The sequence below is a fragment of the Rhopilema esculentum genome, chromosome 14, assembly GCF_057945365.1.
Source record: "Rhopilema esculentum isolate cy_ngs chromosome 14, ASM5794536v1, whole genome shotgun sequence".
NCBI lineage: Eukaryota > Metazoa > Cnidaria > Scyphozoa > Rhizostomeae > Rhizostomatidae > Rhopilema > Rhopilema esculentum.
Window position 1 is genome coordinate 5,980,072 of NC_142828.1, and position 23,829 is coordinate 6,003,900.

At 36.3% G+C, this 23,829-nt stretch overlaps 1 protein-coding gene across 2 annotated transcripts; it reads left to right on the forward strand.

Moving 5' to 3' along the window:
- Nucleotides 1-5,831: 5,831 nt before the first annotated feature.
- LOC135696062 (uncharacterized) lies at nucleotides 5,832-22,642 on the forward strand. Of its 2 annotated transcripts, none has more exons than XM_065215333.2 (5): nucleotides 5,832-13,962; nucleotides 14,738-15,100; nucleotides 16,082-16,183; nucleotides 17,012-17,283; nucleotides 20,940-22,642. In XM_065215333.2, the coding sequence occupies exons 1-5, from the start codon at nucleotides 13,896-13,898 to the stop codon at nucleotides 21,555-21,557; spliced, it is 1,422 nt and encodes a 473-aa protein (XP_065071405.2). In that variant the 5' UTR covers nucleotides 5,832-13,895; the 3' UTR covers nucleotides 21,558-22,642. The 2 variants fall into 2 exon arrangements, with proteins under 2 accessions (XP_065071405.2, XP_065071404.2); XM_065215332.2 differs by having other exon boundaries at nucleotides 20,937-22,639.
- Nucleotides 22,643-23,829: the final 1,187 nt, after the last annotated feature.

Consider the following 23,829-nt stretch of genomic DNA (forward strand, 5'->3'; position numbering starts at 1 on the left):
TCTGGCAAGACATGTCAAATAGGCCTAAGTGGTGGCCAAAAATTATTGCTTTCATCTCACCCAATAAACGGCCTATACACGGTGAATCTACACAATGTATGTTTCCAAACGCACGTTCTTCAGAGTAATATACCTAGGCAGCTTAGTTTCTTGTTTTCTCGCTACAATGCTTACCCGATGCATTTGATGGAAAATATAAAAAAAACAAGTAGCACTAAATATTTTTGATCGACCTGAAAATAGATGGTGAAAAACATTAAATTGCAGCAGTGGCTTTTGTTTCGTAACTTTTTGTCTATATATTCCAAACTAAATCTTTCCTCGTGGGAAATTCCCTGTAGTTACAACCGGCAATGGAGACTGTCCTTTAAAGCCTGGTTCACACCAGTGAGAATATCGTTTTCTCACTGGGTGAGATAAAATGTTCCAGTGAAACTATTTCAAACCGGAAATCGTTCTAGTTAGAACACAGAGTTCACATTGGGCTATCTCATTCAGTGAGAAAAATGACTGGACAAATTAATCAAGAGGACAAACGGATTAATGTCGCATTTATTTGCTTTTCCCATCGCTGCTATCTCACTGATGCAGGATTGAATCCTCTTGGAAATTTAAAGGAAGGGTAGTGACGTAACATTGTTTGAAAACATTTGATATTGCTACTGTGCTACGCTTGGAAAACATTCAAGCAGCTATTCAATATGTCAAGCACTTTTTGAAGACGTATGTAGAAGTTAGTGTTAGATGCTATGATACTTGATCTATGTAAAACGTTTTTGACTTATTTCGTAGAATGACAAAATAAGTTTTATTAAAATTGTTGCACTTTAGAAACATTGACACAAGTTTGACTGTATTAAGAAACTCATTCCAAGAAAAGTATACGACAAACCAATTGTTTTATACTTGAGTCAATGAATGAACAGTATAAAAAGTAATGCCTCTTTCCAGCAGATCTCGCTAAACGTTGCTTTGTACTTGAGCTTAAACATGATTTACAAGGAGCCCAAGTAATCATTTTTATGCTCAATTTTCAGGATTACGAGATGCAGGGAAACAGACTGGCTAGTAAGAGTGATGTGACCATAGCAGATGTAAAACGCCTTAAATTGATCAACATAATTTTTGATCTGCAACGAGTAGCAGGTACGTAATTCTGATTTATCATCTAACAAATTTATCGCAAGGCTCTTGAAAGGTAATTTGCAACAGAACTACAGAGCGTTAAAAAAATTAATCCAGTCAAATATATATTTTCTAAAAATTAAGGAAAAATTCAGCTTTCAACTGTTAAATAATTGACTGGCTTATTCTTTCCTGGCCCTGTTTTTCCTGTTTTTTAACCCTAAGTAGAGAGCGCAGTGATTCATATGGTTTTATGCGCTTCAGACAAGAATTTTCTTCCTCGCTTATCTGGCCTTTTTTTTTAAGTTCAGGGTACATTGCCATTTCATAGCTGATACTGCGTCATGTAATGGAAAGAGACGATTAGGGAATTTTACTTAGGATTCACTTTTCTGTCAAGTTCAGCTTGCAAGCCTTAATGTGATGATTCAATTTTCATTTATACCATTTCTAGTGCATTCATAACGAATAAAAGTTGTACTGGTTATTGTTCGGTAGTGCTGCTCATCTGAAGATCGGGAATTCAAAATCTAGCGGTTGTCTTGCCAATCGAACGGATATAGCAATATAATTTCAATACTGATACAATAATATTTTCCATTAACAAACTCAAAACCATTTTTTTTTTAATTTTCCCACTAAATTTGCAAGCCCTCTAGACAGGGAATTTTGCATAACCATCTAGCAACATGCCTATTCGAAGTTTAAAACAAAGAATCAAGACCACTAATCGAGTCTTAGAATTATTCTGGCAAATGACCGGAAGTCGCGTTTTCGGAAGCATAAAAAATGCACGGTCAGCTAAATTTCAACTTTGGAAATCTGACGACACCATCAGAACTATTTGCAAGGCCGAGCAAAAGATATGAAAAGAGCAATGTGATCTGACCTTTAAGCAAAATGCTATGGCTGTTGAAGCTTTCCGTCAAACATCTTGCTTTTTCAAGTTTTGTTATAGTACAGACGCAAAGCAAAAAATTTGTGCATTTTACGATAACAAAATGAAGTTCAATAAAAGTACACAATCAAATATGCTGAATAACATGATATCCATATCAAGCTTAAAAAATGCCCCAAAAAACTTTGAACTGGGATACTGGTATCAAGCACTATTTTATGTGTAGTACTGCAACGTTTTAACTTACTTTCTGGTGGTATTTGATGTGCTGAATAAAACGAGACACAAAAACTGCTTTAAAAATTCCACAGAATTCCGCAATTTTTAGACTTCAAACCTAATCCTTTATTGGGTGTTGCGCTATAAAATAATGTATACACATGCTTAGCGTCAGACTAGAACGAATATTATTCAAATGTTATTAAGATTGGGTGAAGTCCAGCTTTTCTGCACTTACATCATTAGAATCGGCTGGCTCTCGTTTTCCGTCCTTTTTCCGAAGGTATAGACGAAGTGCCTTACCAATTTTTAAAATGTTATTTGTTGTGAGGTGGCCTCCTGCTAAAGGTATAAAGTTTGTCATTTTGCCGAAGTAAAGGAAACTCTAGATATATACAGAACTATATCTAGGTATATTACTCTGAAGAACGTGCGTTTGGAAACATACATTGTTTAGATTTACCGTGTATGGGCTGGTTATTTCCCGAGATGAAGGGAACATCTTCTGGCCCCCAATTAGGCCTATTTGACGTGTCATCTTCAATCAAATCTTACTTATCTATAAGATAAACCTATCAGAAAAACAACCGTAAGAAGATACAATTTACCAGCGAGATATTTCTAAACCAACATGGAGAATTTCAAACCTGCTGTCAATTCTTCTCATTATTTGCGGAAGGTCTTCAATTTTGAATTCTTGTATAAATTCCCGAATGCAGGCAAGAATTTCTTTTTGCTTGCCTTGCAAGGCTACTTCCTCGTAAAACGACGCCCACCAACGACACTGGCTTAACGACGACAGTATGCTCTTGCGTTCAGCTGCCTTACGTATCCATGATGTATTTATATATATAAATCTAAGATAAACGTATCGGAAAAGCAACCATAGGAAGATGTAGTCTACAAGCCAGATCTTTTGGAATCAGCATGCAAAAACTCAGACCTGGTGTCCATTTTTCTCATTATAATTTGATTTATTCTTGATCTTGCATGTGGGTCTGGAAGAATTTTATAGAAGATCGAAAATATTTAATTTTTAACGGTGTACCTCATCTTCAACATCAATTCGCTCTGCATTATCCCATGTCTTAGGTGAATTGAAATTTGAATAAAATAAAGATTTATTAATGAAGAAAATCCATAATATATACACATGCTTAGCATCAAACTAGAAGGAATATTATTGAAATGTTATTAAGATTGTGTGAAGTCCAGCTTTTCTGCACTTACATCATTAGAATCGGCTGGCTCTCGTTTTCCGTCCTTTTTCCGAAGGTAAAGACGAAGCGCCTTACCAATTTTTAAAATGTTATTTGTTGTGAGGTGGGCTCCGTTAAGGGTATAAAGCTCCTCATTTTGCCGAAGTAAAGAAACTCTAGATATAAACAGAACTATGCCTAGGTATATTACTCTGAAGAACGTGCGTCTTGAAACATACATTGTGTAGATTCACTGTGTATAGGCCGTTTATTGGGTGAGATGAAAGCACCATTTTCTGGCCACCAATTAGGTCTATTTGACATGTCTTCCCAGAAATGTCTTTGGTGGCTCCCTCCATTTACCATATTTGTAATCACATATTTAGGTCCTCTATGCTTAGTGCAGAAACACCGTCACCTGAAACAAGCAAACAGAATCATTAGAATAGTTCGTGCATGTTACAATTATAGCACTGTACACAATTTTTACTATTACAGATTGCTATTTTTCTTACAGTAGTTTTGACATTGTTGCTTTTTATATTCATGGTTTTTATGGCTGACAAAAATTTGGTGGATTTGCTTTCAATGAAATTGTGAAAGCTTGTAATATTGAGAATTGACAATTTAAGAAGGCTACGATATATAAACATGCTTAGCATCAGGCTAGAATGAATATCATTTACTTTTCAGTTACATGCAATATAGTTTCAATATTTTTTGTTTATGCATATTGTTTCTATAAGGCTAGTAAGACAGAAAGAAAGTATTTCCTTTTTTAACGGGGTACCTCATCTTTAAAATTATTTCGATCCGCATTATCCCATGTCTTAGGTGAAGTAAGATTCTAAATAAAAAAAAGATTTATTTCAGAAGAACATCCATAATATATACACATGCTTAGCATCAGACTAGAAAGAATATCGTTTCCTTTTTGTGTTACATATATTTTAATTTGAATATATTTTGTTTATGCATATTGTTTCTATAAGGATTGTAAGACAGAAGGAAAATATATACTTTCTTTTACGGTTTACCTCATCCTCAACATAAATCTCCTCCTCGTTACCTGAGGTCTTAGGCGAATTAATATCCTGAAAGGAATAAAAAATTTGATAAAAAGAAAGTCCATAATATAAAAACATGCTCAGCATAACGCTACAAAGAACATTGAAATACTATCAAGATTGTGTAAAGTTAAGCTGTTCTGTACGATTGGCTGATTAGAATCGTTAATGATCATTAGATCATTAGAATCGATTGGCTCTCGTTTTCCAATCAACACGTCATTTTTCTGAACGTATAGGCGAAGTTCCTTGCCAATTTTTAAAATTTCATTAGTTGTGAGATGATCTCCTGTTAGAGGTATAAAGTTCGCCATTTTGCCGAAGTAAAGAAACTCTAGATATATACAGAACTATGTCTAGGTATATTACTCTGAAGGACGTGCGTCTGGAAACATACATTGTGTAGATTCACTGTGTATAGGCCGTTTATTGGGTGAGATGAAAGCACCATTTTCTGGCCACCACTTAGGCCTATTTGACATGTCTTGCCAGAAATATCTTTGGTGGCTCCCTCCATTTTCCATATTTGTAATGAAGTACCGGAGTTCCTCCATGCTTAGTGCAGAAACACTTTCACAGAAACAAGCAAGCAGAATCATTAGAATAGTTCGTGCATGTCACATTTATAGCACTGTACACACTTTTTACTATTACAGATTGCTATTTTTCTTACAGTAGTTTTGACATTGTTGCTTTTTATATTCATGGTTTTTATGGCTGACAAAAATTTGGTGGATTTGCTTACAATGAAATTGTGAAAGCTTGTAATATTGAGAATGAATGTTATTATCAATTTAAGGTATACACTGTTGAAAGTGTTAGACGTTCAATAAATCTTCTACTCAAAAGAAAAAGTGTACGATTTAATTCGCGCAGATATAATAGCATCATCAGGTAAACATGGACGTTAATCACTACCTTGAAACTGAAGGTTTATCAAAAAAAATTTGAATTTCATCAGCTTCCTAATTCTTTGAGGAATCCGCTGTTGTTTTAAGATAAATTTATTGCTGCAATTTCTGTAAAGTGCTTTGAAAGAACATAGGAAGTGTGCTATGGACACAAAGCTTTGAATTAATGGTGCGAAAGGTTAAGAGCAGAATAGGAAAACCTAAAAGCCCAGCCTTGGTGCCCTAGATTTGATATATGAACAGGAGCGGATCCAGACTATAGCAACTGTAGCTCGAGCTATAGTCAAAATCTCAGTGTTTGATTTTCGGAATTCACATTTGAAAGCAGCGGTATAGGTTATCAAATGCGGCGGTATAGGTTATCAAATGGTTATTAAATGCAAATATATTATCCTAGATTTGATATATGAATGTTATTGCCCGTGCAGGCTGAGTCGGGGGTAGTATACCTCGGCCTATGTAATACAAAATTACTGCTTCAACATACGTCTTAATATCTCTTCAAATTTTGACTTCTTGCGGTGTTTCTTGCGCTACATTGATGGCAGCATCTCCGAAATTGTTTCGGAGGCCAGTGCCTCACAAATAATTTTTTTGATCAGAGTGATCGACTCTCTAAATGCACCAACTGGAATTGGAAAACCTAAAACCCCAGCCTTGGTGCCCTAGATTTGATATATGAATGTCATTGCCCGTGCAGGCTGAGTCGGGGGTATTATACCTCGGCCTATGTAATACAAAATTACTGCTTCAACATACGTCTTAATATCTCTTCAAATTTTGACTTCTTGCGGTGTTTCTTGCGCTACATTGATGGCAGCATCTCCGAAATTGTTTCGGAGGCCAGTGCCTCACACACAATTTTTTGATCAGAGTGATCGACTCTCTAAATGCACCAACTGGAATTGGAAAACCTAAAAGCCCAGCCTTGGTGCCCTAGATTTGATATATGAATGTCATTGCCCGTGCAGGCTGAGTCGGGGGTAGTATACCTCGGCCTATGTAATACAAAATTACTGCTTCAACATACGTCTTAATATCTCTTCAAATTTTGACTTCTTGCGGTGTTTCTTGCGCTGCATTGATGGCAGCATCTCCGATATTGTTTCGGAGGCCAGTGCCTCACACACAATTTGTTTGATCAGAGTGATCGACTCTCTAAATGCACCAACTGGAATTGGAAAACCTAAAAGCCCAGCCTTGGTGCCCTAGATTTGATATATGAATGTTATTGCCCGTGCAGGCTGAGTCGGGGGTAGTATACCTCGGCCTATGTAATACAAAATTACTGCTTCAACATACGTCTTAATATCTCTTCAAATTTTGACTTCTTGCGGTGTTTCTTGCGCTGCATCGATGGCAGCATCTCCGAAATTGTTTCGGAGGCCAGTGCCTCACACACAATTTTTTTGATCAGAGTGATCGACTCTCTAAATGCACCAACTGGAATTGGAAAACCTAAAAGCCCAGCCTTGGTGCCCTAGATTTGATATATGAATGTCATTGCTCGTGCAGGCTGAGTCGGGGGTAGTATACCTCGGCCTATGTAATACAAAATTACTGCTTCAACATACGTCTTAATATCTCTTCAAATTTTGACTTCTTGCGGTGTTTCTTGCGTTGCATTGATGGCAGCATCTCCGAAATTGTTTCGGAGGCCAGTGCCTCACAAATAATTTTTTTGATCAGAGTGATCGACTCTCTAAATGCACCAACTGGAATTGGAAAACCTAAAAGCCCAGCCTTGGTGCCCTAGATTTGATATATGAATGTCATTGCCCGTGCAGGCTGAGTCGGGGGTAGTATACCTCGGCCTATGTAATACAAAATTACTGCTTCAACATACGTCTTAATATCTCTTCAAATTTTGACTTCTTGCGGTGTTTCTTGCGCTGCATTGATGGCAGCATCTCCGATATTGTTTCGGAGGCCATTGCCTCACACACAATTTTTTTGATTAGAGTGATCGACTCTCTAAATGCACCAACTAGCATCGGATGTCCTGAAGAATAACACAGTTTAGAAATTTTTATTTTAAAAGATGACAGGTAACTAAATCTTTGTTATCAAAGACTATTTCAATTTCTTTTCCTTCAACTGCTTCTTCTCTGCTAAATATGTGAAGCTTACAAAAATAATGCGATGCGGATAGTTTGAAATCTCACCTGAAAATTTTAACTTGTTTCCTTGTAAGTACATAAACAGTACTGGTGGAACAAATTTTTTTCCATTGTTAACCCATTTCTGAAACAAGATATTCATTAATTCTAACATCATCCTTAAAATAGTCTTATTTGTTGAAAATATGAGTATTACCACCAAATAAACATTTGGCTATGTAATTCTTTCTGATTGACGGCTATTTGTACAAATAATCTTCATTCTAGAAGGCTGGTTCATTATATTTTGATTATAGTTTTCCAGAAGTATCCGTTCACGTTTTTAAACATTTTTAAAAGCAAATTCATACAGGGCGTGTTATCTACGATATCATAGCTATAAAACGATACAGAAAGATTCCCTTTTTCACCTTCGTTCACTTGATAAAAGATATGTTGCAGCCCGGAACATCCGTAAATGATGTCAGTCTGGTATGGCAAACTTTCAATGAGCCCACATCCGAATATTTTAATAAAGCAACAACTACAAGGATTGAGGGGCCCACCAGTGTGCGGACAAAAACAATAGTTTTAATTTTCAGGGGCGGCACATCAAGTAAGTGGGACACATTCCCCATCAGTTTGAAAGTTAAAAGAAGTAACAGATAGCGTCTCACCCCTAAATGAGCATGGTCAAATGATTTTTTGCTCCATAGCAAAACCTCAAATGAATCCTCGATACCATCTATTTGGGCTTCATCTTCTTCAAAAACCACCAAATTGCACGGTTGAAGGACAATTTGTAACTTTGAGATTTGTCCTCGTACGTCTTGCCATCGTTTTTTACTGCTTCTATACCAGGATGCAATATACCAGGGATCATAGCAACGAAACATACAGTATGTTGTCGAAGATGCGTGAAAAGACGAGGCTCCCATTTTCTGCTCTTAAATTTGTTTGATTAATGTCTTTGACTTGGAGAACTAAATGCAAAACGATCGTGATCCAAATTAGATTACTTTTTTCTCGCATAAGCGGAGTATTATTTATTTCTTGAAACTTCTAATTGATATGTTGATGCTCAGCAATAGGCTTATATGTCCTTCTCGTTGAAGCTCACCTTGGTTTCATCTAGCTTTTTAAATTACGCCAGGAAACGAAGTTTCAGTCATATACCTTGCATAGGTTTGGGTACAAGTACTGTAGTCTGAAAATTGCTTTTGTGGAATTTCTAAAGTTGTTTTTTCATCTCATTTTATTCAGCACGTCAAATAACGCCAGGAAAAAGTTTCAGTTTTATAACTTGCAAAGTCAAAATGTTTTAGTGCTATACCTAGAAGAGGACTGGGTACCAGTACCTGAGTCTAAAATTAGCGTTGGGGGAGGGGGGCGTTGGGGGAGGGGGGGATTTTGAAGCTTGATATTGTAATCATCTTATTCAGCATATCGGATTGTGTATTATGCGTCTGCAACTGCATTATCATGAAACTTCAGAAAGCAAGTTGTTTGACAAAACGCAGAGCTTGAACAGCCATAACTTTTTGCTTAAAGGTCAGATCACATTGCTCTTCGTATATATTTTGCTCAGTTTTATAAGCTTTTCCTGATGGTATCGTCAGATTCGAAAAAAAAGAAAATTTGGTGAAACGCGACTAACACTTATTTGCAAGAATTTTCGCAAAGCTTAAAATAATCAGTGGCCTTCAATTTTATGATTTAAACTTAACAACTTCGGTTAGCAGGTTGCTAGATGGTCATGCAAAATTCCCTTTCTGTGTCTAAAAAAGACGTAGTCTCAGGGTCTTAATATTAGCCAAGAAATTTTTGTAATTCTGTAATAGGTTACTGGTAATATAATATCCATAATGAGCATTTTTTGCTAGCAATTTTTGTTCCCCATTTTTCGATATTTTTTAGAAATATCACAACTCCACACAGATTTGCAATTATCACAGAAGCAGATTTCCAATAGTTTACTCCCTCGTTTATGAGAATACTATAACTTCCCCGCAGCTAGAAGCAACGTTGTTTTGCGGGGACGGATTTAAGTGGAAAGGATTGGGGGGGGGGGTGGTATTGGATAATGATTGGATACATACCCTTCAGGAGGCTGGAAACTCATGGAAACGCCCATGTTTACAGTTAGTCTTTATAAATGAAAGTTATATTTACAGACTTGATCTCTCAAGCGCTGAGTTCGTTCCTTTTGTTTTCTGTACGATATAGAGATGTGTTAACGAAAATGGTTGCCATTGACTACTCATAAACACCCCACACGCTAATGGTTACTGCTGACTACCCAAAAAATCCCACACTCCCCCGGTAAATCCGTCCCTGTTGCACTGTGTTGCGATTTACTCTTCTTCAATTAGTTTTGTTATTGTTTTTAATGTTCCTCTTGATGTTTTTGTTTTAAACTGTTATTAGCATTTAGCTTACTACTTGTATGATTTTAAAACAACGAAATTCGTATTAGCAAAGAAACTTGGCTGTTGATTTAGATTACAAAATTACAAGCATTGTTGTATATTTAAATAGTCGTGCAGATTACAAGCATTCTCATCAATGAAATATTCTTGGGGCTGAAACACAAAAGAGTGAGCTTTACAAACTTTTAGTGAAACATCACTGCCATGTGTTTGTATGTAAACCAGTTAAACATAGTTTGTTGGTAAACGCCCAATGGCATAAAAATGTCTACTTAACTGATCCAGAAGAATAGTGGGTAATTCTATCAATAATTTCTAGATCAGTTTGAAGTTGCTAAAATCAATTTTCAAAATTAAAAGCAAAGAAAGTTCTTTCGAAGCTTCTTCAACGAAGTGAAATACCTTGTTGAAAGCGTGTGAACATGATTGTGAAAGGAACGGCCGGAAAATTCCCTTTTTAAATATACTTGCTTCTCTGCACTTTTTATAAGCAGCTTGATTCAGAAAATATATCAATAAAGATATATTTAACAAGATAAGACACTAAGAAAATGAACAAGAAGGATTTTTAGTCAAGATAAACTGCTAGGATCTGTTTGAGTAAACTTTCCAAAGTTGCGTTAGAGTAAGCTTTCCAAAACATTTACTAACCTATCTTTGCAAAAAAGTGGGGGAGGGCTATAGGTCTTGCTAGCTCCATGGCCGCGCGGTGTCTGCCTTCCTTCCAATGTTAGCAATCCTTCCATCGATTTCTGTTATAGTTTACTACAGAATCTTCAGGGGTGTAGAGCTAGGGGGCTCAGAGGGGCTGAGCCCCCCTTGTTAATGCCTAAAATTGGCAAATTCCTACTTTTGCTGTTTTTTTTGCAACATTTTGTGCAAGAGCGTCGCGTGACTTTCTGCATTAAAACTGTCTGCTACCTCGGATGTCGCTTATAATTACAGTTGTTTTATTGCGATTGCGGTCCATCCAATGACCAAATTAACTGATCAACACTAATTGATATTTTTTTAAACAGTCATACCACTATTGTTCATATATTACTTCCTCCATGAGAAAGGAATCAGCTATTCTTCTAATGCATGAAACCTATAGAAGAATATTATTTTTTTCATTGGCTATTATTAGGCCCGCTCTTCCAAGGGTCTGCTTATATGGAGAAAATCATCCCATATTCTAGCCTGTGACCCGAGAGGTGAGATCCCGCCCTCCTATAGGTGAGATCCCATTTATCAGGCCCGCTCTTCTAAGATATCTCAGGGTGAGCCTCTGGGGGAAGGCCATACCCCTTTCTTAAAGTAATGAAAGATTGTGATTTTTATATGCCCTCGTCAATGGAGGACAACGGTACACAAACATAAGTGAGCGAGTAGAAAACAATATTGTTTCATGTGGCTAGAGCACGCGGTGGGCCTGTGTATTTGTGGTTAAGCTGAAATTCTTGGATTGATCCAATGATTCCAAATTAAATCAAATGCTGTATTGACTTTCAGAATGATACTTAATTTGGTTTGATAGCAAGGTGCTCGAGCCTTACCAAAATACATGAAATGACACCGCATTGTATACTCAAAGGACTTTTGTGTACGGCAATCTGGGACTAACAAGCAAAACACTTCCGTAAACATCACTACTCAATGAAACCGCATCACAAAATACAAATTATTTACCTAAATTTCTTTCTTTTTTAAACGTATCTCACGCCCACGTTACCATCTGAGTCACATTTTGGTAACTTTCAAACTTCTCATGATTAGGAGATTGCAGGCCTTTTCCAACTGCAAAAACACCCATTATTCTCTAGACGAAAAACTAATATATCTGTTAAAGGCAGATGACCCAGCCACATTTTCTAAGAATATTGCATATATTTTGCTGTAGATCTTTCTTTCATAATGCTTTGAGAAAAACGTACCTTCTGACCTCACCATGTTCTCTACTAAGAGGCGAAAAGAAGAGACGAAAATTTTGAAGAGGCACAATATCACCAATTTCTTTGGCTCTGGTTCTGTGGGAAAGAGGGGCCAAAATAGACACTTGAGATACATCAAAGCAATAAACCCGAGGGGCAATTCACTATTGCAAATAGCGTACGAGATTTTCCCTGAAACAAAAGGATTTTGGGAATTTCCAGATAAAACAATAGGATTTCCACCAAAGGTGTACGAGATTTTTTGGAGTGATTTGCCCCTCGAATAAACCATCCAAATTCTACTTTCATGTAAGTTGTTAATGACGAATTATTTTTTTTCAATATAATCAAAAGCAGAGATTCCTAAGTGCAATGCAGAAGGTATTTTGTTCTGATGTTTTGGTAGAGAAGCTTGTTGTTTGTCATCTGCGTGCCATGATCATCACGTTGTTTTTGATTGCTCCAACCAAAACGACAATGATTGTAAAAGAGCGGCTAAACCTCAGATGGGAAATGAATGTCCAATTTGTGTTGGTGTTTTCGACCACTGCACTTGTGTCTTGTGTCACTGCTAATTGTTATTCCGCTTTAACGCTATTTCCGATTGCAAATCAGATAACATTTATAAAGGCGGAATAAACAATGTCCGGTTCAATCACTTATCATAGCTATTTGCTCTTCAGCCAGTCAAGCATTGAAATCTCCTAACTGAGAATACCGGACCAGTTTTTATGTCATTGAGATAAGAGTATGCACATATAACAGTTACACCCGTAGAAAGATTTGTTCTGTACGCAAACAAAACGAAATGGATGAAATGTTTCCATTAGCTCAGTTACGCGATTCATGCATTGATTACACATTTGTCACACAAAAAATTCGCTTCTTCAAATATCATTTGTTTAAAAGTTATGTGTAATAAAAGCTTTCTTAACCTCAAAATTTGGCTACATTTCCAACGCAGAAGTTGACCCTCCTATAGAGTGGGAAAGGCAAATAGCCGGATGATCTAAAGTAAACGTATTCTCAGACTTTTTGAATTTTTAACATATAACCTGAAAGACACTTCGAAATATATCTAAATATACAAATTAAGTTCTGCTACATATTTCCTGAGATGTGACGAGTAAAAGATCCAAGTTTTGCTAATGGTTTACTGGTCTGGTGCACAGGTTTTAGAACGAGAGCAAAAAATAACGTCTCATGGGCATTGCAGCATTGTATCTCAGGTGATTCACTATTTCAGTGTGTTTCACTGCCAAATTTCAAAAATATTTAAAACTGATTTTTTGACGTTCCACTCTATTCAGAATAGAAGGACCATATTTTAATTTAACTTTCTTCAACATTAGGAAAAATATTGACTGAGAAGAATGGCAGGAATATGCGTTCCCTTAGTTACAAGCATTGCTTCTCTAATCTATTTCGAGTATACGAATAATTTACCTACACATTAACCTTTGCAATGATTCCTAGCTGCAAGGTCGTTAGTCGTTTCTACCATTGGTCATTCAAATAATTATTTCAACGAGGCTTTTTATTTCAACAAAGAACCATTCGTCTACACCTCTCTGTCCTAGTATAATTAAAAAAATTTATACATTCCTCTGAAGACCTTCGTAGAATTCTGCGAAGGACCAGCTATAGAAAAGTCTTGGACCACTGCGTCATGTGCCCCATGGTCCGTCTTTTAGTGCAGGCTGCTCTATGCAAACGCACCTTACCCTTTTCCATTATGTCTTCATTATTCATACCCAACAATACTTCCAAGCTTTGTTCAACAAAAAACTGCATGACGGCTCGGACACTTTATTTTTTCTTTCTTCAGAACACAGTTGCGGCTCTTTCAATTCGATATAGGCCGTCTTGCCGACCTTTCTTTATAACTGCATGACACATCGTTGCATTTCAATTAAACGTTTCGCTTCTTTAATCCCATTGCACATTAGCGTTTAATCGCCAATTAGGTTTATGGCAAATTTATGAAGCAGTCAGCTAATCGATATCAGAGAGAAGAAAGTTGCAAGCATTAAGGATGTATCAAATCAAAGTGATGTTGCTGACCGCCTTTTTCCTAAGATGCTCCTTTGGTTTCAAAGAAGGTATGAAGAAATATGTTATATCTAAAGGCTTTTTCGATTGGTTTTAGTATGTCTAAAGTTGTGAACTAAAACATTCAATCAAATGATGGGCGTTTGTTTGATGGTGTTGGATACACAAAGAATCTCGGGTCGTTGTAGTACTTTTGTTACTGAGATCATAACATAACTTTAATGTTTATGGTTAACAGACACTCACAAAATATATTTGCCAGAAATATAATGTTTTGATCGCGTTTTTGGCTGATTTGCTTCAATATTGGTATCCTGAGTACCAATTTGTTAGTTTCTTGTACGCGTGGTAGCAAAATTGCCAGTATGAATTTGATGAATAATCAGATGAATTTGCCTTCGAATTTGTCTGTCATTCCTTGGTATGTTATGTAATTTTTTTGGAGAAAAACCTTTAAATATAAGGTGCTGTTTTGTTTTGCAAATAGGCTGCAAATAGGTGCTGTCTCGTAGGGTCTTCTCTCGAATTTCAACATATTTGGGTAGTTTTTACTACTCGTTTTTTCTTGCAAATTCATTATTATCGCTTCTTTGTGGCAGAGCCAAGATATTTTTGAAGGGGTGCGACTGTTCTTGAAGAGTTGTGATCGCACCTCCCTCTCTTCCAATTTTCAGCCTTGGTTGGTCCACATAGGGTAGAACGGTGGTAAATGGCCCCTTTTCACAAAATAAGGGGAACTATATCCCCAAACGTAAACTATACTTATGTTATTGATGCCAAAACTCTGAATAGGATTTGATTGATAATGATGAGTTTCATTTGCAGGATTCATCATTAGGCACTACAGTGGTCTCTGTCTTGCTATCAACAACAAAACACATAGCTTGCATCTGGACCGCGCCTGCAACGACAGATTCCGGTGGAGTACATTCAAGACCATTTTACACATTGCTAGTTCGCGTTGTTTGATGCCTGAGAATGATAAGGACGATGCCAAAATCATTGCCACGAAAGACTGCAATAATCCATCGACAGCATTCATGTTATCCGGGAACCATTCCCTTCAGCACATCGGAACCAAGAAATGTCTGCACCCTTATTGGGGCTGCCCCGTCCCATCTCAAGGGGAAACTGTTGTACTACATGCTGCATGCAATCAAGAACGGTTGATGTTCGAATTCATCGAAGGTCAGTCAAAAACATTTCAGTTTTTATTTGAAGCCAATCCTGCTGTACTTTAGATAAACTTGTAAAAAAACGAAATTCATGAAAAATTTTAAAATTTTATCTGCAGAGCTGAAGCTATCAAAAGAATTAAAAAGGCAATGAAAAGATTTCGACTTTGGCCACCTTTCGGTATTAAAAAGGGAAATCTTCACCAATCTCTCTCTATAACAGGAGACCCTTGTAATAAGCAAATGTAGTTGCATCTGTAATTAGCAGAGCAATTTTGAGATTCGCCAGCTGCAAAAAGCAGACGACCAATTGTCTAGATTATTTGAGACAAGATAAAGTTGCTTTCCTTGCTGTTTGCAGTTTTTTAAGCTGTTTTTCGTAGTAGAGAATCGTTGTGTTGGGAATAGAAGCAGCATTCTCTAATTATTAGAGAACTAGAGGAAGCGTAATCTTTTGAATGTTTTGATAAGAACGTTACTGTTGGAAAACGTATACTGCAATCAGCGCTCTTTGAGCCTATAGATGCTCAATTAGGAATAAATGTCATCGAGAAATATTAGCAGCAAAAGAGCTTATAATGCAAACATTGATTTTTATTTGAAGTCTTAAAACCCTGGGTACCAGAACCTAGGAAATTGGAAATAAAAATGCACATAAATAAAACGGCCTTCATCTCAATTTCAGAGCATTTGCGTGTTCTTTTAAAGCAGTAACACAAAAATTAAAGCAGTAACACATGATTCCAAATGATTTTTTGCTAATCAATTTACCCAGAAAATATGTCCTCAGAGGTTTTTTAGCGTCATTTTTCGATGAATTATCTATTTTAGGAAATGACGAGGAGCAATAATTTCTCTCTCTTTTCTCGTTAAAATTTTCCTTCCCAGCCAGTAGGTTCTGGTACCCAAGTTATTGTCTTTACTGTGGCACGATACATCTAATAGACCATGCAAATGATCTCAAGCTCCTATCATCTTCAAATCTTCCTTGCAGAGGTGTCAGTTTGTAGGCCCCTGTACCCCTACTGTACCAGCAGTCCAGTATCGTTGAGCAAAGCCTCAAATTGTTTGACAAAGCAGATTACGAAAGGCCTAGGTAAGTTTTTACAGTTGGTCTCAAGCTTTCAGCCATGCGTTCTCTTTTCATAATAGTTCATATTACTTCATTGTTGTTCAGGAATAGGTTAGGAAAGCTCCCACCAGTTCTTTTATCTTGACCATTTGACTTCATTTGTGACTGTTATAACAGGGACCGTGAAAGCTGGGTGACTGGGAGCTTTAATTATTCCTAAATTGTACTTGTAATTTAAAAAAAACAAAAAGTATGTTTAAGCATTTAACAGGTTTAGCCTCCAAAATGTTCTAGCCCCATCCAAAACTTTTTAGCCCCCCCCCCCCCTATCAATATCCAATAATTTCTGCGGTCTCAGTCTTATAAGAGACATATTTTGACAAAACAGCTGCTGCTCATCTAAATAAACATCTTGGTAAATTTCTATCACAGTTCTAAAATTGACTGGTGGTTTTATATCTTTGGGGTGGTTATAGCGAAGAGCCCTTGATAATTTTCCCTGTTTCAGAAGATCCTTAGTTATGATCTTACACTAAAGTACTTGTAACTTCATTTATCTTTGCAAAGCTGATACCTTTTACTCTAGGAGATGACATTACCTTTACTTGATAAGAAGACAAACTGCACAGTTTAGGCGTTGCTTTCGTAAGCTCACTCCTTTCCACTAAGCGTGCCACAACTACAGACACTGCGTGTTAGACTGTTAGACTTTTTAAACTCTATTGCTACTGTATCGGCTATAGGAAACCTTTTTTATAGGTACTATTTTTCAACTTTTGATGATATATACAAAGATTATCATATTTCCACACCAATAAAGGATTCACATTGAAATCTTTTCATTCTCGATAGATTGGCACTGGGTGTACATAATTTCCATAACAGGAGCAACAATCCTCCTCGGCCAGTGGATTTTCATCATTTGCATGTGCTACAAAATGGAAAAGAAGGCTAAAACACCAAGGGAGAAAACCATTCACTTTGGAATAAATGCAAAAAAGAGGGAGTCTCTGCCTGGAAATGAGGCTGAAGATGTTCACATGATCAGCATAACTTCGACCGAACAGAAGCCTTCCTATGAAACCCAAGCTTCTGCACAGTCATCAACATCAAGTTTTGAAGAGGTAATACCATTTAATTTTTTTGGCCATAATGTTTAACAGTCAGACAGTTGCAATCATTGCAGAAAACTAGTTTTTCGCTGAAAGAAAAGTCGATAAAGTTGCAAGATTTCGCTCGTGACGTTAGACGTATGAATCATTTCAAAAGTATGGGCGGCACCTGTAGACATTGGGGCAATACACCATTCAACTTACGCCCTCGTTCTGGAAATTACTCTAAACTTTACTGCACGTCTTTTTTATCTCGAATTTGGTTTTATCGCCATAATTTTAAGCCGAATACAATTTTTCATGAGAATTAATCGCTTAATTTGAGTTAATACCTGCGCAGATCCCTCTTTTCCAGAATCGGGTGGTCCCGCATGTATATCCTTAGTAGGCTGTGGATATCAAGTTACCTAGCTAATTGCTAATCACCTTGTGGTGTTTTCTAGGTGGTCTTGCCCTAGCATATTAAGTACAGTGATGCAGCTCGAGTCACGCCATATTTTGCAGCACGACTCACGCGTTGTTGTATGCGTTTTCCCCTCCCATCTCTGTCCCCTGGTACTCGTTTCTCCTTCTGCCTATACCCCCTTACATACTTCCTCCTGCCTTCTCCTGTCTCACTTCTTCTCACACAGTCAATCGATTGACTGCAAAAATCACGGTCAAAATTTTTGTCTTTTGAGGCCATAAAATCTATATCGTGAGCAATAACGTAATGTAACCTTCAGGTAGACTCAGGGGCGGATGCAGAAAGAAATCTGACATTCGCAAAGTTTCGACCACGCCTATATGACCACGCCCAAAAAAAATCAGTCACATTTTACTATAGTCTCAGAATCGAAGTTTTCCACTTAAAGATGTATTTTTCCTTATATTAAGTTTTAGGATTAGGAAACAGAAAATGTTGAGGCTCAAAGGTTGAGAAATTTAAGGATAAATATTAAGAATAACAGCCAGGTCTGGATTTCATTGAAAATTTGGCATTTTACTTATTGAGTGAACAAGAAAAGAGATCTCTGGAAAAATTTTGAGAAACACTCATCAAGTTTTTGTTGTGTTGGCATGTTTTGTTTCCTACATGGCTTTTGTGATGGAAAAACAGCAGCAAAGATTTGAAATGTCCTCTTAATAATGATTTAATGGCAAGTCTAGGCACAGAACCAAAAATTGTCAAGAACAAAGAGGATGAGCTAAAATAAGGGTATATTAGATGTGTGTATCACCCCTTCTCAGGGAGAAAAACTCATGAAAAACATTTTATGTCACTCACTTAAAAACAGCCATTTAAAGAAAGGAATCTTAGTTCTATTTATACAATGATATTATTTAACAATCAAATACTGTGTTTAGTGTAGAAATTTTCAATGCAATATCCACCCAAATGTTTGACTTCAACACCAAGTACCTTAGGGGCTCAGAGCTTTTCTGTTATTTATTTTGTGCATTCACCTTTCTATCTAAACTACTGTGTGATGTGCCTTAAACATGGCCAAAAATACCAGTTAGGTCAATACACATCATACAATTTTAGTATTTTCAGGTGTTGGTAAAACAGCAAATGTAACAGAATTTAAAACAATTCATTGTCTTTCCATAACAAGAACATCATAAATATATATTATATACAAATTTTAAATGTACATCAAACAAAGTCAGTAATGGCAAAGAAATAAGGCAAACATGGTAACTTTTACTATATGGATTTATATGAGATATTTACTTGGCAGAACCAACTTGCTGTGAATTTCTTATTAATAATGTAGTAATTCCCCCATTAGGATCATTCCATTGATTGCACTTATTTACTACCCATATTTACATTTATTTACACACACAATTACATAGAAAAGAAAACTGTCAGTCACTTGCAAATTCATAAACAAAAATTAATGAATCTTAAGGGTATTTCAGAACCAAAAGTTTCAAATGGTATACTCTTATAGTGTGGAAACCACAAATAATTTTACTAGTTTTAGAGGTTAAACTCGTGAAAAGGGTTACCATATTTATGGCATGACCAGACAAATAAAATCAAAATACTATTACAATTTCTCATTTACAAATATGGCAGTCTAGATTTTTTCAAAACTGACAGCATAAAATTAACAAGAAAAGAATACGCCGTAGAAAATGCAATATCTTATTCAAAAACAAATCCCCAGCACAGTCAAACTATTTACAGGTTTGTGATAATAACAACATCTATCAATAAAAAATATCTAGAACTCTAAAATTCAGCATATTCAAATTCATCAAGATATTTATAGAACAGCATCATTCGTCAGAATGCTACTCATCATGATGAGTTGCTTTTTTATCATTTTCTGCCCACTTACAAGCTAATTGTTTAAAACATATATGGGCACACACAACCACCCCCCATCGGAGTTTGAGGCTGTGACCAGGTGGTAGTGACTACTCCTTATCTCCTTTTTTCTCATTCTTCTATTTTGGATTTTATACTTTTATTCACATATTGGTTTTTTAGTTTTTACCTTCTATACCTATAAAAACATTATCAAGATGTACCTGACTTGAACCCTAAAAGTTCTGATTGAAAGCCTGCATAAAAATGGCTATTTACCTTAAAATGCAACACGTATTTTTCAAAATATTATTTGAGTCTGAATCTCTGTCTAAATAACGTCCTCCATCATGAAAATGAAAACATAGGCAAAATTTTGGTTCAACAATTTTAGGTCCAACTGAACTGTCCTCGCATATTGCCATCTATCAAATTCCATCCATCAACCAAAATCTTCGACAAACTTTGAACATCTTCATAAGAAATTCGCTGATTCAAATTAAAAATCATCTTATATTTGACTCCTTTCACTTCCTCTGAAGTACAATTGCTCCTCTTCTGCAAGCAAATATCTCCACAGCTTTCCAACAACAATCATGGCGGTTGATGTGGAAGCGAGGTTTCAATCTGCTCTCTTTCCAAGGTTCTCTCCCTCAACTGGCTACCGAACATAGTTCGCATCTACCTTCGCCACATTCGCAAAAAAATTTCCCATATACATTTCCTATTGGTTTTCAGATGGCTAAATAACATAGCTTGACTGACATTCGCACAAATTTTTGGCATACATTTTTCAGTACTACTTCATTTGCGCACGCATGCCTAATATATTATAATTCCATTCGACATTCGCATCAAACCTTATTGGTGCTCTGTGAATTTATGCGTAAAAGGGGGAGCCCTCTTTCGAATATATCATCTCTAAATCACGAAAACGAGGGAATAAAACCTAAAAAGTAAACAACGAGGTGACATCATAGCAACTAGGGCAGGAAACAAAACTTTTATTTCTTGTATTCTGTGGACCTTTTTTTTATTATCTGGCCATTTCTAGTACAATATTCACAATGCTAAAATGTATTAACAGACAATTACAAAAAGACATGTGGAAATCTGACATTCGCCAGTGCGAATGTTGCGAATGTCTGGATCCGCCCCTGGGTAGACTGGAATTCTTCCTCTTAATTCGAAGCTGGGCTCAAAAATTTTGTACAAAATATTTGAAGAATGAAGCTGTAAGTTGAAAAGGTGTATTAATTCCCGCAAACTTTTCTTCCCATGACTTTTTCTCTCTTTTAGAGTAGATAGAATAAATGAATGTATAATGGCAGCAGTTTGCTAAAATTGTATTTTTCCATCTTAGAAGTCATTTGCATCGTGTAGTGATGACAACCCGACAAGAGATGAACGCACCTACATAAACATAGATTACAACCAAAACAGCAAAGGCGGCAATGGAATACTGGGGAGAAGAAAGAACAACAAGGAACGAAATTCGAAACGATTATCAAAGTTATCGATTGATGTTTCGAAAATGCGCCATATGTTCAAGATACGAAAAAACTACACGCTGAATGACCTCGAAATGCTTAAAAGAATTTCCATAGAAAGACACCATTATGAAGAGCCTATAAGTCCATTATCAACCAGCTCGGCTCCTGGCAGTCAAAGATCAAGGCCTAAAGGTGAAAGCTCTGATTACATTGAACCAGATGCAAAGTGCACCCGAGGGAGAAGTGCGAGTGTACCCGCAAAGTTTACAAGCCAGGATACTTCTTACTTAAAGCCAGTCGTTAGCGAAAGAGACAGAAAGAAGAGTTCTGAAAGTAGTTGTATATCATATGTCAATATCAAACCAGCATCGCCTTTAAGAAAAGAAAGAAACTTATATGACATGCCAGAAATGGCATTGATCGAGGATGATGCCGAAGACTGCCCTTTCCAGGTAGAGGCACATACTTACGTCAAAATTTTAGACTCGTAATTCAAATCAAATGCTTTAACTTTATGTCAAAGCAATATATTTGCCTTTATTGTGAATAATAGCTCGATCGTTGTATCTTCGTTAACTGTTGCTTTTTACGTTTTTATAGTTCCAATAGAGCATTCTTTTGAATTGAAAATGTATTTTAAAACTCTTTAAGAATTTTTCAAAACTGTAAAATAACTATCCTTGTGCTTAATTGCTGTTAATGCTTAAAGTAAATAATTTGAGCAAGGGGCTGTCATTTGTTCCGCACTCGGAAATTTTTGGATGCAATGCATCTTTTTAGGGGCGTGGCTCATTTCACGCGATTCTAGAGAGTGCTGTCAATTTTCGTCTTAGTTTTGTACGTCCTTTAATTTCACATTTGAGAACATATTACATTGGTCTTTAGGCATGCAGCTAAGGTAACATAAAGATATATGATGCTCCGTGTATCTGAGAACGGGAAAGTACAGGGACAGTGGGGCATAATAAGTGTTAGGAGAAGGCTGAAAGTTTTTTAGGGCTTAAAATGCACGAAAGGAACAGCAAGATGATTACTTGTACGATTTTCGGGACACTTTTGGGATTACCGGGGGCGAAGGGCTTTGGGGATTAACCTTTCCCACAGTCCCTGAGCAAGAATTTGTTTGTCTTCAAGTAGACACCTGGAAAACAGTCACAATTACCGCCTTAGCTTAATCATTTCGATTTAGTATTGCAGAACCTGAAAGTGGAGCGAAATCAAAATGGAATTCATGCTTGCAATAAGATCCCGATATTGTATGTCAATTTTTTGTAGATAAGTTCATAGATTGGTTTTTTGTTTTTATTCGATTCATTTGACACACATTTAGTAATTTGCTTATCACTTTATTAAATCAAGTAGATCAATAACCCAATGTGACAGAAAAAATAATTATTTTCTTGCTTTTACTTCTAACGAATTTATCATTTCAAATCCCATTTAGAAATATATATCTTCTGAAACAATATCAAAGCATTTAACAGTGATTGGTTTGCAGATTTTTGGGTACTTTATTCAGATGAAATTCTGAAACCTACGTTTTCTTTTGGGATTATACAACATCCAGATTACATTGAATTTGATATTATAATTGATGCTGATATTGATCTTGATATTGATCGTGATACTGATATTGATGCTGGCATTGATATTGATACTGATATTGATGCTGATTTTGATGCTGATGATGATGCTGATATTGATGGTGCTATTGATATTGATACTGATATTGATGCTGATATTGATGCTGATATTGATGCTGACATTGATATTGATACTGATATTGATGCTGATATTGATGCTGATATTGATATTGATACTGATATTGATGCTGATATTGATGCTGACATTGATATTGATACTGATATTGATGCTGATATTGATATTGATACTGATATTGATGCTGATATTGATGCTGATATTGATGGTAATATTGATATTGATACTAATATTGATGCTGACATTGATACTGGTATTGATATTGAGAATGATATTGACGCTGATCTTGATATTGATACTGAAATCGATGCTGATGTTGATATTGATACTGATACTGATATTGATGATAAATTGCTGTACTTCATTTGACACAAGGCTATGCGATGAATCTCAAAGGCAGTAAATGATGTTGCGATTTCCAACAAACATTTTGTATTACATTTTGATCTGCATCAGTGATGTCACACAATCATCCAGAATTCTATCGTTTCCAAAAAAATTTATGTACACACTGGAAAAGGGGGCTACAGTTCCCCGAAAAAAAAACAAATTTGTCTAAGAAGTTTTAAACTTGACTACTTTATCTGAATTTATAGGGAAAATTTTGTCTTTTGCAGCACCCAAAACGACTTAACTCACACTGTGCCCCTGCTTGCTTATATCACCGAGTCCACAGCATTGCTTGCTTTCTTGAGTCGGCTATTGATAACAGCTTCTTTGGTTTTCTCTGCTAAAAAAACATAAACACCAGCATTTAGACTAGAAAATTTATATAAGAATGACGATTAAACTTTTCAAGAGGCATATGCCTTGGTTTGAGGAGAGCAAATGAAAGCAATCCTATAATCTTGTCCAAGGTGATGTATTTTTGTTAACACAAATTTAGATTTCTATACATTTTTTAGATGCATTCGTTACCATTGTGTCGAGCGTCTTCCTTTAACAGTTGTGATGCAATAGCGCCAGGTAGAAAGGGGTTAAACGTTAAACGTATCGGCCAACAAAGGAAATAAAAGCTATCGATGGAAAGAGAAGAATGAACAC